Source organism: Engraulis encrasicolus, chromosome 1, assembly GCF_034702125.1.
Source record: "Engraulis encrasicolus isolate BLACKSEA-1 chromosome 1, IST_EnEncr_1.0, whole genome shotgun sequence".
In the NCBI taxonomy this organism is placed as follows: Eukaryota; Metazoa; Chordata; class Actinopteri; order Clupeiformes; family Engraulidae; genus Engraulis; species Engraulis encrasicolus.
The window spans coordinates 54,146,462-54,160,809 of NC_085857.1; the positions used below are offsets into that span (position 1 = coordinate 54,146,462).

General features: G+C 44.4%; 2 protein-coding genes across 3 annotated transcripts; one reads left to right on the top strand and one right to left on the bottom strand.

Moving 5' to 3' along the window:
• The first annotated feature begins 4,431 nt into the window (after nucleotides 1-4,431).
• Nucleotides 4,432-10,495, top strand: LOC134441370 (uncharacterized). Of its 2 annotated transcripts, XR_010033156.1 has the most exons (9): nucleotides 4,432-4,943; nucleotides 6,347-6,953; nucleotides 7,069-7,670; nucleotides 7,795-7,871; nucleotides 8,010-8,187; nucleotides 8,336-8,412; nucleotides 8,524-8,696; nucleotides 9,013-9,138; nucleotides 9,503-10,495. XR_010033156.1 is itself a non-coding variant. In XM_063191730.1 (7 exons), exons 1-7 carry the CDS (start codon nucleotides 4,548-4,550, stop codon nucleotides 8,615-8,617), a joined length of 2,031 nt encoding a protein of 676 aa, XP_063047800.1. In that variant the 5' UTR covers nucleotides 4,432-4,547; the 3' UTR covers nucleotides 8,618-8,819. The 2 variants fall into 2 exon arrangements, 1 of the variants encoding a protein (XP_063047800.1); XM_063191730.1 differs by lacking the exons at nucleotides 9,013-9,138; nucleotides 9,503-10,495 and having other exon boundaries at nucleotides 8,524-8,819.
• A 1,050-nt stretch (nucleotides 10,496-11,545) lies between these two features.
• LOC134458369 (uncharacterized) lies at nucleotides 11,546-14,094 on the bottom strand. Its single transcript, XM_063210665.1, has 3 exons — nucleotides 13,482-14,094; nucleotides 13,306-13,385; nucleotides 11,546-12,753 (listed from the first exon to the last, which is right to left on the bottom strand). The coding sequence occupies exons 1-3, from the start codon at nucleotides 13,949-13,951 to the stop codon at nucleotides 11,546-11,548; spliced, it is 1,758 nt and encodes a 585-aa protein (XP_063066735.1). The 5' UTR covers nucleotides 13,952-14,094.
• Between the last annotated feature and the right edge of the window lie 254 nt (nucleotides 14,095-14,348).

Sequence of the window (14,348 nt, forward strand, 5' to 3'; positions counted from 1 at the left end):
ACAGTCCCAAAACATTTGGTGAATATATCGAAGAGTGTGTAGGCCTAATCTCGATTTATGTTGATATTCGGTTCCTGCCATATCTTTGTCCCATATCGCTTGCCGTAGTCTCATACAAGCAGATGTACGTGCATGAGAATTCCTGTGCGTATCACAAAAGCTGCCACACTGTGGTGCATCATGTGTCACGTCTGTCTCTACCCACCACTGGAAATGCATTGTGTGGTGTCGCGGGGATGGACACTGATTTGCCTCTCACAAGACAAGCGAAATAGTCGCTAGATTCGGCCAGATTGAGCCTGAAAAGTCGCTAAATCGCTAGATGATTTTTTTTGTCGCCAGAGGTGGCCAAAAGTCGCTAAATTGGCAACACTGCCTGTCACAACCATAATAACCCGAGTACTGCTTTGTGCCTTTCACCATTGCTCTCGCAGGTGCATCACATATGATGCTCTGTAGTTTCACCACAACACGTCTGCCTTCATGAACAATCCCTTCTGTGAGTAGATCACTGAGTTCATTTGTTGTGTCTGTGATGAAGTCAAGGTCTGACGGTTTTGAGGTGCCACATGTTAGTGCCACAGGGAAAACAGATGGAGGGATTTGGTCTGTGGCTGCGAGGATGGACCAGAGGCATGTTTTGGAGCTTTTGAAAAGCGGCAACCCATCCACATTCAAGGACAGATTTAAAACTCCTGTGTCAGCTGGGAGAGGGTTTTTTTGCAAGGTCTTCTTCAGCATGACCTGTACTCCCAAAAACACATAGTCCATACCAGACTTGGTTGTCAGCGGGACAGTTTGTTGAGTGCCAAGTAGTGTTCTTGCCGTTGATGGTAACTGTTGTATGTTCTGCCTTTTTAAAATGGTGAGCAGTCCATCTAGAGCCGAGTGTGTGATGTTGTGGTCAACTGCCCAATTAGCCAGATCGTCTTTCAGTGTGCTGGGAGACACACTTTCAGTGTGCTGGGAGACATGGCTTCTGGGAGACACAGCTTCTGGGAGGCTTCTGCTTTCAGCGAAGTCTATTGGGTCATCGTGAATGTCCATGTCAATGGATGATGCATACCATTCAGACTCGTCAGGGATGGGGGGGCAGGTGTCACTGGGTGTGGACTGGTGGCTGGCAGTCAGTGTTGCCAGATGTGTCTGACCAAATCCCGCCCAAAAGGTTCTCAAAAACCGCCAAAATGCGCTAAATTCCGCCCAAATTCAACAAATTACATTGACTTCTATGGGCCCAAAACGGCTTAAAAAAACGCCAAATGGCCAATTTTTCCCGTTTTTGCCCGCCGACGCTCATCCCAAGTAGCCCAATTGGGCGGGCACCCGCCCAATCTGGCAACACTGCTGGCAGTCGGAGTTTGTTTTTTTATGCCTATTTTTGAGAACTTCTGAGACTGTCTATGTGCTGCAATCCATTGTCTGTCATAGTTCCTTTTTCTATCCATTGTTTTCTGAAACATACACATACACACACACACCTGTTTTATATTTTGTTCTGCATTTAATGTATGTTTAGCAAGTTATTGCTGCCCAGTGCGTTTCCTCTTCTGTGGCTTCTCCCGTTCTTCTGGCTGGCCAGTGCGTTTCCTCGCTGGGTTGGTAAAGTCGATATCTGCACCGGTGGCAAACAAGCTCTTTCCCGACTCGATGGAGCCCTGCTGTCCCCACTGCCGATGGCCATCTGTGCAGCTTTTTTCTTGGGCTTTCTTTACAGTTGCGTCGAGAGTATAAAGTAAGGCTGCGATGTGGGAACAAACTTCGCCGAGCCCAGCCTTGCAAGTGCAGTGTCCACACAGAACCCTTCCATCCTTTTGGATCACAGCCCATGGTTTAAGGACCTCGCTTGTGAGGGCGCACGAGTGATGAACCTGCAATGAACGTAAAAAAGAGCCAACATTACCTTCTGTAAAATGTACCACTCACAGTGCTATTCACCGATAGCAGGGCAACGTTTTAATCATCCAAATGACTGCGACATGGCTACTATTTCTGTTGTTGACTAGACTAGAGCTCATTTCTTGGGATGAAATACAGTCATTCTAGAGCAAAATCAAGGCAAAAGGATGCGTTTTGAGAAAGTTTGATAATATCACGTTAGCCTCGTTAGCCATATCAGCTATGCAATATGAAAGATGCGGGCATCGTTTTTCGGCGGTTACACACATTTCAAAAACACAACATTTTAAAGTCTTGCACAGCTCAAAACAACGTCACACTTACCTCGTAATATGTTGAGGGTATCCACACATAAACCAAAGTGTCCAAAGTCCTTCATGTATTCTTGAAAGGTCTGCAGAATGTGTTTTGTGAAGCTACTACCTTGAGAATATCTTAATTACGGTCAAGACAACTATTTGACACTAAAGCCCACCAAGTAGATTGCCGAGTGCGTCGCACCATCAGCTATGATTATTTCCATAGCGAGTAACCACAACTAATTATTAGCACTGAGCAGAGAAGCTCCATCAACACTGTAGTGCTTATCGACATTCTGTAGGCCTATGTCCAAACACAATGTCCCGTTTCATTTATGTTTTTGACGACAACGGCATCACCAATCCATAGCATGCAGTTTAGATATCTTTACACATATTTCTGCTCATAGTGCCTTGCCATGTAGAGCGAGTTGTTTACTCTGCTCTGTGACCGCGGCATAAGAGCGGCGAGTAGACCCAACTGTGGCGGTCCGACTCTCGCAAGATATGGTAGTAGCGTGCTTTCCTAAGACCTGCCCCCTTCTTCTTCTGATTGGTTAACAATGTTAGTTTTAGTGCGATCCTTTGCTACGATTTGCTGACAAACGCAGGAGGGATTTCGGTTGTCTTTTTATTTATTTATTTACCGTCAATTTATTTTCGAGTATTTGTTATTTTTTTTTAACCCACGGTCAATCGCTGCAAGCCGGAAATCCGGTACAGTCCGGAGAACTTTAATCCCTGCGTATGACGTCACAATGTCATGCACGGCGCGCTGATCTACAGAAAACGTGCCCACATGCCTTCGTCCACAGTACAAATGGGCGGTACTAGCTACTTTTTGGAGATCAGAGCTAATCTGCAGCCTTGCTTAACCGTGGGGGAAACCCTTCTGACGGCAGCGCAGAGTCAGAAAAATGATGAATTTGTCACTGAAAATGCACGTTTTAAAAAGTCGCCAGATGCACCAAAAAGTCGCTAAAAGCGCTAGATGAGTTTTTTTTTATTTTTGTCGCCAGTGCCCGGGATTCACTGCGCTCGGTGTGGCCAGCCTGCTAGTGCTCATTTAAATTCATATGCATATCCCAAGGAGCCGTTGTGGTGGCTTTTTGTGATACACACCGGATGTATCTGCTTGTAGGGTAGACCGAGTAAAGTTAAGTACAGGGTACAGTTGAGGTAAATCAAATATACCTGTGTAACAACAAGACTCTGATCTAATTCCAAAGTGTAGGCATAACATAAATGACAGTCCCAAAACATTTGGTGACCATATCGAAGATTGTGTAGCCTATCTCAGTTTGTTGACTCGGTTCCTGCCTTATCTTTGTCCCATATCGCTTGCCGTAGCCTCATACAAGCAGATGTACATGCGCATGAGAATTCCTGTGCGTATCACAAAAGCTGCCACACGGTACTGCATCATGTGTCACGTCTGTCTCTACCCGCCACTGAAAATGCATTGTGTGGTGTCGTGGGGAGGGAGACTGTTTTGCCTCTCACAAGACAAGCGAAATATTCGCTAAGGATTCAGCCAGATTGAGCCTGAAAAGTCGCTAAGTCGTTAGATGATTTTTTTGTCGTCAGAGGTAGCCAAAAGTCTAAATTGCCAACACTGGATGACGGAGAAAAGGTTCTGCATAGGAGGACAGGTATACATTACATAACAATTAGGCCCGATTCCCACTTTACCGGCAACTGTGTTGACGTGCACTCGTTCAATTCATTTTCAATGGAATGCGGCAACGCCCTAGCGAAGGCTTCTGGGATTCGCAGCGTGGCTAATTTAGCAGTTGACCAATTTGCTTTTATGCAAATTACTCGCAGCGAATGCGGTGCATTATCCAATGAATGTCGAGTACATGAGGAATTCCCATGACACCAACGGCTTTGTTTTGCTGTATAAAAGTAGTTTCATGACGGTTTGTCATGCGTATTAATGTAAGATTCATACACTACTGAAATGAGTGTAGCGGAAACCCTGACATGTACAGCATTGTTAGTTATAAGTAGGATGTAGCACATTTCATTGTTGGTGAAATTAACGTTATGTTGCGTACCTCCAGGCTAGCCTGGTCCTAACCATCCCATATACTACCATTTCATTTCGTATTATGGTCTGGAATTTCTTTTCTCTGAAGCGCTTGCAGGAAGCGGGAAGGAACGCCCAGTTCTGGTTTGAATTGATTGGACAGCTCTCACCCAATCGGCGATAGTTACTCATGACGTATCTGTTATGCGCCCAGAGCGAGCGATCACATGACCCGTACAGGAAGTTAACTCACAACAAGCCCATTCCCTACTCTCTCTCGCTAGTTGTTGTGATACAAATGCTTGAAGATTGTGCAGATGGCTGTGAACGATAGCTGCAGGCTCTGCTTTGGAAATTTAAGGATTGATGGAGCAATCACGAATTCCAAATTGTTATTTGACAAAAAGGAAGGCAATGTTGCGTCGCAATTATCTAAACTCGGGTTGATTGTAAAGGACACGCCGCAGCGTTCATTCCGGGTCTGTCGCAAGTGCTGCTCCGTTGTCTCACGGCTTCTACAGGACAACGCGAAGTTACAGAAATGGCACGACCAGGAGACCGCGGAGGTTTTACAACCCCAAACAGACGAAGCTGCTTCGGCCTCCGCCGACAAAAGGGACCGGGAGCCCACTCCATCCAAAACGCCAAGGCAATTGAAAAAGGCCAGAACATCAGCCGGATTGCCTCCCCCAGCGAGAACCAGCGAGACAGAGGTAAGTTTCACAGCACTATGCCATGCTTAACTGGTAGTATTATGGGATGGGCCAGGACCAGGCTAACTTTGTTGTGGGGGGCAATCGCTATTCCGACATACCGCTATTCCGACATACCGCTATTCCGACAGCCGACATACCGTAGGGTTAGGGTTAGGGTTAGGGTTAGGGTCAGGGTTAGTGTTAGGGTTAGGGTAACTGTATGCACTCTCCCTAAACTGGTAAAAGCTGAGCAACGTAGCACAAACCAAAGAAATTGCTTAACTCGCGCCGGTATTCCGACAATAGACATCAATGTCGGAATAGCGACATGTCGGAATAGCGCCACGTAACCCTTTGTTGTGTACCACCACATATCCATGGTATGCAGTGCATAAGTTATTGTGTTGAATATGTCAGCCAACCATGTAATACAGGCTACAAGTTGTCATCCTAGTTGCAATGAAAGTGCTTTGATCGTTTCCACTGAAGTCGAAAGATTTCCCCATCCCCCACCTTGGAGTAGCAGTGGGGGATGGTACAGTGATTAGCGCTCTACTTGCACTAAGATCCGATAGGTCTGTTCTGCTATTCTGTACTTCACTCTCGTGATGTTACATGTTTGGACCCACTGACAACTTAATTGGGCTTACACTGTTGGCAAAGTATAGTTTTTGATGTCCCATTCACAGAAGGTGGAGACCCTCCCCCATATAGGCCTACTGCTCAACTTAAACCTACTAACAGGGCTCTAAATTGGCATCAGCCAAATGCTGGTGAAATTTCAATTTTGCTGATGGAAAAAAGTACTATTGTCTTTGACCATTAGTGAGAGTGTGCTAGTAAGTTTGACATCAACTAGCTGTTTTGGCTGGTGAAGAACATGTTTAATTTAGAGCCCTGCCCACTACTCACAGATAGACATTAACTTTTTGCTCACCTCCACAGTCATTCAGCCACATGTTTGTTGCCAGCATTGCATTGCACTTTTTCTTTTCCATTATACATATAAGCTCTCAAAATGAGTGATAAAACAAGGCAGTCAGTGCTGTATGATCATATTAAGAAACTATCTGAAGTGTATCAGACAAATAGAATCCAGATTTTGTTTCATAAACCTAAACATTATTTATTATTCTTCATTTACCCTTTATTTAACCAGGGAAAGTCCTGTTGAGTCACAGTGACTTTTCTTCCAGGGAGTCCTGGCCAAGAGGCCAACATAACACAAGGGCCAAAACAATATGCTACTGACATAATCCCAAGATTGAGATACCTGCCAAAGTTACTCGAGAGACTAAATGACTAGCCACAACCCATTTTTGACCAGTTGGCTGGTGTCAAACCCTGCCAACTACTCTTCTGGTATTCTGATTAACTTGATTCATTTGTTAATCCAGTGCTACCCTTTATCTCTTCTCCAGGTTGTTATCAACTACAGTTCTCGGAAGGTGAAAGTGAAGTGCCAGGATGATGTGGCGGGTATTGTCGAGAACTTGGCAAAGAGGAACTTTCGGACTGCAGCCAATCTAATCGCACAAAACAGTGAAGTGATGGAGGAGGTACAAGACCGTGTGTTGGAGGAAGTGGAGGTTGAGTGTCGGACGCTCTGCAACCAGCAAAATCATTTCATGCTGTGGAGGGCAACCGCTACTGATCTTCAATCTTTTTCCTTCCACGACTTACACGCTGACCTGAAGAGGCTGTCCCCTTTCCTGTTCAGCGTGCTCGCCAAAATATCCAAGGACTCCCTACCACACATTTGTGCCGCAGCCTCCATCGCCTTAAGGGGAAGAGAGAACCGGTTATCAGCCCTGGCCTACTACATAAATGCTGTGTTGTTATACGGTGGAGCAAAGAAGGCAGCATTCCAGCGACTCTCAAAACTGGGCATCTGCACAAACCATGACAATGCAGTTGCCAAAGAAAAAGAACTGGCTCAGCGCTGTGAGAGTCCTGTGAAATCACTAAAAAATGATTTAGAGTCCTTCCTGATCCAGAGGAATATTCAAAGAGGCCTACCATCATCAGGTGAGTTAAGGAAATTATGTGTATGTAAACATTGAATGTCCGTGTTCGGTCTGTTCTCATATTTCTATAGAGATGTCAATGTTGACATTTGTTTTTACCTTTTGTTTCCCATAAGGCGCAACGGCACACGCCATCACGACAAGTTCTGACACAACCACCACCAACACAAGCCCGGTCACAGCAATCATCCCTGCCACATCAGCAAGCTCTGCCACAACTACCAACACATCAACAGGCACACCTGCAAGTGCTGAGGGGAATGCCCAGGATACATTCACTTTCAGCGACCTGACCGTAGAAGACATGGATGATTTGGGTGTTGCTCCATTGTCTGCTACGGTTCATCCATCCTCTCCAGCGCCGGCACCTCCAACATACTCCATAGTATTTGACAATCTGGACTTCTACAAGCAGACACATCATCAGTCTGTCCATCACTCCAACAAGTCTATACACTGGATTCACCACATGTGTGTCATCGACAGAGTCAATTCACTCCACCTGGACGAACAAAGCAGTGCAGACGCTTTGATGTCTTATGCCGTTGGCCATTCACTCCCCAATACTGACACGCAAGAAAGTCTACGAAGAGAATATGTCGTCTTGGGTAGTCGCATCCTGACCCAGTATTTGGAGGCATTCAAGAGCTTGGCAAGTGTCGTGATCAAACATATTCCACACCAGTTCTCCGAAGAGATGACCCAGCCCTCTACACATGTATGTTTTAGGTCTATTCACTGTCAAATTGAACCAAACCTTTTACATTGAATGCATTTTATTCTACTAAAAGTATTCATGTCATACTTCTAGCAGTTTTTGACACAACACTACTTCCCTACAGTACCCACTTGGACTTCTAATGAAGAATGAGACCCAAACGGCTGAACTGATTGATGTGCTCCAGCATCTTCATCAACAGTAAATATCTTTTTTTTCAGTTCTCAATACACTGTTATCATAAAATGATGTAGTTGCACTAATTAATGGAATGAGTTTTACAGTTATGCCTCTTCATTGATAGCTATGTCGTGTGTCCTCAATTCTTTTTATCTTAAGGTATGTCCCAAAACTCCCCGGTGGACCACACAAGATTTTGGTTGGGGGCGACCGCCTGACAGAGGGGAATTGCCGGAATGCCCAGATATGTTTTTTAGAAGGACGGGACGAAGAGGAACGGCTGGAGGGACTTGTCTTCAAATTCGAAGACTGGCATGCCATCCGTAACCTCTTTGAGGTTTGTGTATTATTAATTAATGACTTCACCCGAACCTCACAGCTCTCGACTAGTTACATCTGAACTTACTTTACTACTGTTGTGAAACGGACAATGATGTCTTTCCTGTGTTGTGTGCATGCTCCAAATGCATTTCTGTATCTTACAGATCTATCATCAGATCTTCTTCGCTGAGGCATCAGCAAAAGACCATGGCACACTAATCGCCAACATGAATCTTTTAAGGTACATGGTCATTACATATAATTATAACAGTTCAAAATAATTATTATCTTGTTCATTTCTGTTTGTTGAGCTAAACTGTCTTTCTCTCTCTCTCACTACATATTTCCCAAGGAGTCTCTCAAGGGAGTCTTTCCTTTACGATGATCCTCGCCAACCCATGACGGTGGCGTGGATGTATGAACTGTGCATGTCCAAGAAAGCATAGCCACCATGAACTAAGGCTGCTTTTCCTCGGGGCCGTTTGGGGAGTGGGGTTATTAGTACCAGTAAATACTGAAAAACAGGTGAGGTGTCTTCTGGGTAAGACAGAGTTTGCATTGAGCACTTCAACTAATACAAATGAGATGCAATGGAAAGGATGACTGTGAGTGTGAGTAATAACCAATGTGAATTTTAAACAATCACGATGTCTGTGTGTGTGTGTGCGTGTGTGTGTGTGTGTGTGTGTGTGTGTTGCCATGTCTGTCTCTTTTTTGAGTACTTATTTCTTATGTGGTTGCACACTGACTAAATGTAGTACAATTTGACTGTAATCTGATTTGAGATTCTGCATTAACATTTTTTGCAATTACTGTTGGATAACATTAATATGATTTACAGGTGCAGCAATGCCAAAAAAAGGTCCACGTGCAGCTTACAATGCATATAAGCAATTTGTTGAGATGGACACAACTGCACTGTTCCTTGCTGCAGCTATGGAGCATTTCAAGTTGGATGATGTCACAGGTTTGTTTGACACAATGTTTTGAACCTTCTACTAGATGATTCTGTGATATGTCACAAACAGTGGTGGGAAGCCTGGGTTCATGAGCTGCAATGTAGAGTCCTATATTCCAAACAACCTGGTTTTACTTGTCCAATGCAAAAAGGTTATCGTTTCACCATACAATCAGTTGGTTGTATTGGACGGGTAAAACCACTGACCTCTATACATAGATTGACTCCATATACATAGATAGACTCCATTGGATAAAACCAGGCCATTTGGAATATTGTGAACTACATTGTAACCAATGAGTCCAGGTTACCAACCACTGATTATAATATACTAATTACATCTGTCCTGTTGTGTTATAACATGTCATTACAGAGACTGCTGGAGTTGTGCCAGACCACATTCGACAGGGCGCTGAGGAGGTGAAAAGGACCTGGCTCCATGACTCTGTAGCAGAGGTTGTGGACACGTTCTTGACATTCTCCAACACCTTCATCGTGCCAGCTGCTGTGACAGATGCCGCCCAAGGAAACGCCAAAGAGAAGCTTCCTTGCCGCCAGCCTGGATGTCCAAGGATTTATGTGAACAAAAAAAGCAGAGAGACCCATGAACAGAAGGTCCACCATCTTGTGGTGGCACCTGTACCACCTGCCCAGCCTGCTTCCTCCAGCCTGGTGGACTGCAAGAGGCAGCATTCAGAGGCCCGGCTGTCCTTCGGATTTCTGCTGATGAACATGTTGGACGCTGTAAAGGAGGGAGATGGCGAGCGATTGATTCGCCTTTACAAAGACGCTCTGCTGATTTACAAAGCTTACGGACATACACAGTATGCATACAGCGCTTTCCTCTTATCTGTCCAGCTAAATGCCACTTTGTCCCCCCGGCTGGCACATGACCTAACATGGAACAGGTTCTGGAACAGCACTGGTGGCAAAGGAAAAAACATACCCCTTGACCTGCATCTGGAGCACCTTAACAACTTTCTCAAGTCATACTTGAAGAACAAGGGCTCCAACCTGACAGAAGGCACAGCCATGAGGGTCAGCAGGTCACTTGGTGTCTTAAAGACAATGATGAACCGTGCTGACAGTCAGCTGCAGCTGGCACGTTACAGCGGTGCCCACCATGCACCTGATCGCCAAACTGACATCTACACTTTGCTGGGGGTGTTCAGAGAATCAGGAGTTTTCAAAGACCAACCAGGAAGACACTTTTCCGCCTTTCCTAACTTTGACAGAAATATTCTGTCCAAAATGGACTGGGAGAACCTTCACAAATGGATGAGAGGAAAGCTTAAAGACTGGAGAGGCTTGGCTTTGTAATTTATTGTCAATTGTGTATATAGTGTATATAGTGTATATACTTATTCATGCCTTTGTCACCAGTAGGCTAGACTACTGTAATGCTCTCTTCTCTGGTCTCCAAAAAAAAAAAAATTGACAAATTACAACTCATTCAAAATTCTGCGGCAAGAATCCTAACAAGAACCAGAATGAGAATTATTATTATTATTAACTTATAGTTAATAGATTTCATTTGTTTGTCCGGGCCATTTAAATGCTCACATTTGCACTTTGTGCCAATATCATCTCTTGCACTGTTATGTCTAACTAATCATCTATCTTTGACTGTTTTTTTTTTTTTTTTTACATCATCATCCTTCAAGTCTTGTCTATGCCATAACTGTCCAATCACCAAGCTTTTGGGGCACCTCTGAAGTTAAGCAACAAAACATGGAATCGATTGTGTTCCAGGTTTTCTTGTCTTTAAGTATTTGCACTGAAACGAACATCACCTTTTGCTTTTAGTTGTGTCTAGCTTACCATTTTACCTTGTACTGTGAATTTACCTTTCTGAAAATGTGACTGTAGTTCTTCAAAAGTCAATGTACTTAAAATGAAGCATTTGCACTAGTATCAATGCCAACATCACCTGTTAACACTCAGGCCACTTTACAGTAAAGCCATTTTGTACAGTTCGTCTACCTGTTATGGGTTTTGCACATCTTTAATTTATTCAGTATATTTATGTGAACACAAATGTATGGGAGTTGTGTGGAACCAAAAAGGTTTATCTCTCTAAACATTCCATATTGCACCATTTGCACTTCATCTTGCATTTTACTGTGTTGCCAATAAAGGCCATATTTTTCACTGTATTCTTTATACTTGCAGCGTTTTTATTTATAACAGTTAAACTGCTACACTGTCTGTCTACATTTACAATACTGTAACACCTCTCTAACCTGTGTTGTGGCAAAAATGTCCTACAAGAAAGTTTTCCAACCATATTTTTTTTTATTAAAGACAATTCAAATTAAACAAAGAAGAGTGGGGAGGGGTGTTTATACAATATATATGGGGGGGGGGGTGTATATACAATATATACATAAATTTAAAGAACTAAAACATACACATGTTAATACTCTGACTCAGAGCTAGTGACATGGCTGCTGAGTGGATCATCTGTATCATCAGCTTCGTCATAGTAGCCAGTGTAATACAAATCTGGGAGAGTGTGTCTTTCCCCTGCATCAGACTGCTCATCCTCAAGCTGATCTGTGTCCACATCTCCGAATACATCGCTTATGATCTGTAAAACCTCTCTGGCATGCTCTATTCTGAAAACAGGAATGTTGGCTAGAATGTAGGGCAGGTCAAATATATACTGACAGTTGTTCAACACAGAGTCCACCAGTTTTTGACTGAATCCAGTGCATGCTTCAGGTGAGGTGAAGAGGTGAGCTGATGGACTGATCAGGCTGTCTCTGTATCCATTCAGCATGTCAACAATCAAGGACTTGTCCTCTGCAGTAACATGCCTTGATCTCAGGTTCACTGGCTTACCCTGAGTCTGTTCATAATCTGGTGTGGGTTCTGTGCATGTGCCCGATGAACAAGAACAGACAGTTTGACAAAATGTGCAACACTGGTGCATTGGCTCAACACCACAGGGCTCAGCTTCAAAATGTGAGAACAGTACTTTCCTGACACATGTCGTTTTTCCGAGGTTGAGCAGTTCTTTCACTTCCTTCTCCGCCTTGTAATTCTGTCCCATGTTGTAAATAATGCCGTGTGCTGACTGACCATTTCTTCCAGCCCTCCCCACCTGCTGTATAACAGACTCAAGGTCCCCTGGAACACCATACATAATCACATGTGATACATTTGGGAAATTCAAGCCCATCCCCAAAGCTGTTGTTGCTACAACAACGCGACAATTCCCTTCCCCCCGCAGTGAAGCCAGCACTCTGTCCTTGTGTTGGGGGAGGGTCTTGCTGTGAAACATACCAATCAAGAGGTTCTCACTTTTACAGTCTGAGTCACAGTCCACCCAGGCATGTTGTTGCAGTTCAGCCTTCAAGTACGCAAAAACTCTTCCCACCTTTGGCATAGTCTGACAGTAAATTATTATTGGCTGCATAGTTGATCCCTTGCCTTTCACAAGTTGAACAACCCAGTCAAGGCAGTCCAGTTCATATCTGGGCACATTCTTCAATCCCAGACGGATGTTGGTCTTGTTGGGACTAGCAAGGATGTGCACGGCATTGTCCATGTGAAGTAGGCTGGTGACGCGATCTCTGGACTTGATGTCTGCAGAAGCAGTCAACGCCAATACAGGTGTACCTGCCAGTCAGAGAAATTTTCAAAATTAAAATCAAACCCAAAACAGCATGTAATATTGCATTTCATTATATATTCTAATGTAGTTGGACTATGGAGGTAGTGTCGGTGTGTTCTCCAGATCTGCACAAGTTCTTAAAGAGCACTGAGCCAGGTTCTTAATATGCAGTCATTACACACACACACACACACACACACACACACACACACACACACACACACACACACACACACACACACACACACACACACACACACACACACACACACAATGTGTGACTTAGCCTTGAATTGATGAGGTGGTCACAGATTCTACAGTACAGAGGAACACCCTCCAGAAATAAATAAGATGCTCCCATTTCCTTCCACATTATAGCAGTAGTATGTGGTTATGTGGATACTTAGCTATCAAACACCCATTGTGTAAGCCACATGGATAGAACTGTACATTTACATTACAATTAATAAAAGTGCGCCGAATATATGTAAAACAACCAAAGGACAAATGCGTTGACATGACGGGCATTAACAACACAGATGAGTCATTCAACTCACCTTCCTTCGTGATAGATCTCAGTTCTCCGAGCTTTGCAAAACTCTCCCGGAATGCAGTCTCGCCTGTCGACACCTCACCCCTAATAAGACAGATACAGAGCAAATTTATTCATGACGCCACGTGAATACTCTTGATTTAGTAGTAACGTTGCAGCGGTTGTAAAATGTTAACTTACCATTTGTACGTGAGATGGACTTCATCCACAACGACACCGAGAATGTTGTCTCTGTAAGCAGCTGATGATAGCATACGTCGCCATTTAGAGTTCAGCAGCCAAGACTCTGGGCTTCCAAAGACCAAACTGAAGCGTCCATCTAAGATGTCCTGCTCTTCATGCACGCCGAGCTGTGCTGCACTAACTCCCAATTTCCCTGCTTCCATTATTTGGTCCTCCATTAAAGCCAAGAGAGGCGAAACAACAACAACAATGGGGTTCAACTCAGTGCCATTGCGTGTAGCCAACTCCTTAGCTACGAGTGGAGCTAGCTGAAAAATGAGGCTCTTCCCGAAACCCGTTGGGAGCAAAGCCACGACATCTTTCCCTTGGATGAAATTAATCAAGGCATCCTCTTGCTCCGGTTTTAACACACTGATGTGTGGAAATCTACTAAGAACGGCCTGGATAGCTCCTCTGGCATCTGCCATCGTTGGGGTTGCTAGCTACAAACTTCTGTGTTCTTCTAGCAAGCTGAGAACAACATAGCGCAGGCGTTTGACGTCATCGTCACGAGCGCCCTCCCCCTTTCGCCCCCACCAACCCGTCTCTTCGTTTATTGGCTGCTTTCTGGAGGGGGGGCGTTCTGTTACAATTCTACCGAGCAGAATGCTCCACAGAAAAGCAAGGCCAGACACATAGTGGAGGCAATCCTTGGCCGGAAGTATGTGGATGGTCTCGCGAGGCTACCTCCAGGCAGTCTTGATTCAGTTTTGACGTGCAGAGCACTGTCACTCCCTCACTCTGGAGCTCCTGGTGTATTTTTAAAACGATTTGGATGCTTGCAATCAAGCCTGCGTGGCAAGGTGGTGTCCACGAAGATCTGCA